Source organism: Cicer arietinum, chromosome 4 (assembly GCF_000331145.2).
Source record: "Cicer arietinum cultivar CDC Frontier isolate Library 1 chromosome 4, Cicar.CDCFrontier_v2.0, whole genome shotgun sequence".
NCBI lineage: Eukaryota > Viridiplantae > Streptophyta > Magnoliopsida > Fabales > Fabaceae > Cicer > Cicer arietinum.
In genome coordinates, this window is record NC_021163.2 from 7,424,492 (window position 1) to 7,428,456 (window position 3,965).

Sequence of the window (3,965 nt, forward strand, 5' to 3'; positions counted from 1 at the left end):
GTTGTATAGATAAATATATATATATATATATATATATATATATATATATATATATATATATATATATATATATTGTGATCTTCATCCTTAGACATAACTTTGATTTATAAGGCTCTCCATCAAGCATAATCCATTTGATTTATAAGGCTCTCAATCAAGCATAATTCATTGATAAAGTATTTCTTCAACATAAATCTCGACGTCCTTCATCTAGTCGGGAAGTATATGTTGGTGAGACTAAGCCTCACGAAGGTTGGTTTAAAGTTAATGTTGATGGTTCATTTGAAATTTTTTTCTAGTAAATCTATTTGTGGTGGTTTTGTTCAATACGTAGATGGTAAATTTGTCAAATATTTTAATAATGGAGTTGATTCTTGCTTTACAGTTTGGGTTGAATTTTGGATGTTAAGACTAGGCATCAAACTTACTCAACAATTAAACCTTTCTTTAATCATTTTTGAATTATACTCTAAGGTAGTAGTCAACATGATCCAATCTAGATCATCTTCAAAAGTGCAAATCCAACCCCTCTTTTAGGAGATTATTTATCTTCTTCAACTTTCATATTTGAGAACTTTATTCATTCATGTATTTAGAGAGGTCAATCAATATGCCGATTGTTTAGCTAATATGGATCACTCTTCTCACTCGTTTGATTGAGTTATAATAAATTCTTAATTTCTATTTTAAACATTATTTTTATTGATGAAATGAGGAGTATCTCTTTAATTCGTTTGATTTAATAATTTAATTTCTCTTTTATATAAAAAGAACATTATTAAAAAAATAATTTAAAAAGTTGATGAAACCAAACCTTATATAGATAAATTTGTATGACTAAAACAAAGTTGTTTACATGATAATCAAAATATTCGCATTAATTTATAATTTTAAAATAATATACTATTTCAAATATAGTTTAAGGTTATAATTTATAAATATCATATTTTTATCTGTACTTGTTATGTTAATTAAATTTCCCATTTTTCAAATAAAATAAAATAATGTTTGGCCATGTACTAATATGGAATCCCCAAATACCTATATTTTTATAATATATTATGAAAGTTTAAATGAGAATAATATTTTAACAAAAATCATTTGAATGATGATATAAATAAATTAAAATATTATTAAAATCCAAACTTCTAAATTTAAGTATTAAGGGAGTTTTACCCTTCTTTATTTCAACTTGAATATGTTAGTTTGTTTGCTATTAGCTATTTGCTCTAAGGATATATTATCAATCAATTACTAGTTTTTTTTGGTTAGTTTGTATATCAATCAATTAGTTTTTTTTTGTTTCCCTTTTTTTTCAATTAGTTTTTTTTTATCCGTATAAATACATCTGTATTTGTATGTAGTTTATTAGTTGTAGAATACTTTTTTTACGAATTAAAATATAAATTTCAAATTAATTTTATTTTCGATTTTTGATAGAAAAATTCATACAGTTAAATAATATTAAAAGCGTCGCGATTTTATATTAAATAAATAAAGAAATTAATAAATATTTGTACTAAGGAGTGAATTTAAGTGTCTAATAGATTTTCCAAAAAGCATATTTCTTGATACATTATTAATCAAATTGACGAAAACAATAGCTCACATCGAAAATGAAAATTGATTTAATTAATGTTTTAATGACATGACTGGCTTTATTCCCCATCTCTTCGTTATTCGTTCATACACATGACTCTTCATCTTTGCTAAGCATCATCGAAGAAACAATGAAGTGGCATCGCAGCATGGATGATGAAAGAATAAGAATGGAAAGCAACAACAAAAAGAAGAACAAAAACCTTATTAGCCGCAACATAAGTGAAGCCGGTGGGAATGGGATTGTTGGTCTTGCGTTGGCAGTCGTAGGTTTTATAGCTGTTGCGTCTTTATCAATCAACAAAAACAGGAAAAAGCATAATGCGTCAAATCCTAAACCTACATTGGAGAAAAGCTGCGAGAACCTAGAAAATAACGAAATTGAAACCAATCAAGGTCTTCACGTTTTTCTTCATCTTTCAAGTTCAACAACCACAACCAATGACGGAGATGCTGCATCATGGTAACATTAACTAAGTTTATGTTTGGTTTTCGGTTTCGATTGACAAAATCACTGTTATTTTGGATAAACTACCTTGTACAGCTTTTATAAAATTAATGTGATTTTGTTAATAACACCATCAAAATTCATCTTAATAGCCAATTCTAAGGCGCATACATTATCGACTTGATTGAGTATTTAAGAAAATATCTCAATTTAACTTCGTATAGTTGACTGCATCATAAAGTCGGTGGTTGTTTTATATATAAGAAGTGTGTATTAGTATTCTTTTTTAATTTTAATTTTTTCCTCTATTTGTAAATACACAATACATATGTTGTGTGTTGGTTAATTTTTGTATTTTTTTGTATTTGCAACAGTCACGAGACAACCGATACAAAAAGCATCAACGACACTTTTATTCTGGTGATTTATCAATTACCATTCCTCTTTTGTTGTGTTAGATAGAAAACATGTCGTATAAATCGCTCTCAAATTGATTTTTTTCAGGAGGAGAAAATTGATACTGTCCCTGACACTAACATCATCAATGAAGTGGTCTCTGCAACCTCAGTTAATCATCAAGAAATTGTGCTCTCCGATGATTCATACTCGGAAAGTGCCACCTCAACACAAGATAGTGGTACTGGTGGGATTGATGAAAATAGCCATGATTCTGAATCACAAAATGTGGAACTGGAAATTCATGAGAACCTGCAATCTATAGAAGCAGAAACGGTGAATGATGATGCTGTTGTTTCAGAGCCAGATTTCGATTCTAAGGATGAGGAAGAGAAGATCGAAATGCAGCAGAACGAAGAACATGTAGCAGGGAAAACAGAGAGCGAAGTCACCAAGGAGACTGAGAGTGTTGAAACTGAAATAACTTGCTATGAAAATGGAAATTTATCCATGGAGGTGAATGGTGATGAACCATTGGTATCACATTCATTTCAATTGACAACATTGCTTATGCTGTTGCCAGGGTTGTTCTTACTTTTAATTCTACTTTTGCTAATGCATCTTACACAACAATTTCATTTCACTTTTCTGCAATAGTCCTGTTCATTTCAATTTCAAACTGTTGAACATTTTGTTTAATGTGGTAAGAAACACTTGAGTACCATAACCTGTTCCCGTTATTTTTAGTACTATCATTTTTAAATTGTATGCCTATATCACTTAAGAATACAAATTAAATATATAATTACTCTTCAATAATGTGTTTTTACTTCTTGAGTCACTCTCTCTTGCAGACATTAACAATAACAACAAAATTCAAAATTGGTTCTAAATTGCATTCAAAATTGGTTCTGAATTACAAAGGATTTAAAAGCCTCTGCAAGACTACAACTACATCGCAATCAATAATTGCATCCGCATTTATTACCAATAACAAAATTTACTATTTAGCCAAAATGCAATTTGGAACCACTTTGATCTCTTGATTAGAGTGAAATAGGGATGAAGTCCCTGGTTACAAAGATATTACAGAATTTATAGAGTAGTTGGTGCACCTCCTTAACCAAATGCCCCAGCTCTAGTTTGTAATGCTTCCCATGTTTTTTTAAAGAAATGTTAAGTGTGACAAATTTGAACTATAGACCCTGTTACATATTACTCTTTCATATCTGTAATTGTCATTGATAGAAACGTTTTTTTTTTGGGAGAATAGATTCTACACTTTCAAACTGTAAGCAAAACAAAATTCTACTCTTCAACTTTTCAAATTTTAATGTTGAATATATTAAAATTGACGTAAGTTAAGTGTTTTAGTAAACTATTTTTAGATCTTTTTTTCAATGCTGAAATTGGATTTTCTTTTTCTCCAATAGTCTAATTAAACTGTGAAAAATATCAACAACATTCCAAATGATTAGAAGGATTGTTGAGTAAGAAAATAGAGTTAAAAAAAAGTTGCATG

The 3,965-nt window shown here is 28.9% G+C and overlaps 1 protein-coding gene across 1 annotated transcript; it reads left to right on the forward strand.

The window, feature by feature from the left end:
• The first annotated feature begins 1,647 nt into the window (after window positions 1-1,647).
• Window positions 1,648-3,262, forward strand: LOC105851875 (uncharacterized). Its single transcript, XM_012714470.3, has 3 exons — window positions 1,648-2,062; window positions 2,422-2,467; window positions 2,552-3,262. The coding sequence occupies exons 1-3, from the start codon at window positions 1,731-1,733 to the stop codon at window positions 3,098-3,100; spliced, it is 927 nt and encodes a 308-aa protein (XP_012569924.1). The 5' UTR covers window positions 1,648-1,730; the 3' UTR covers window positions 3,101-3,262.
• The last annotated feature ends 703 nt before the right edge of the window (window positions 3,263-3,965 follow it).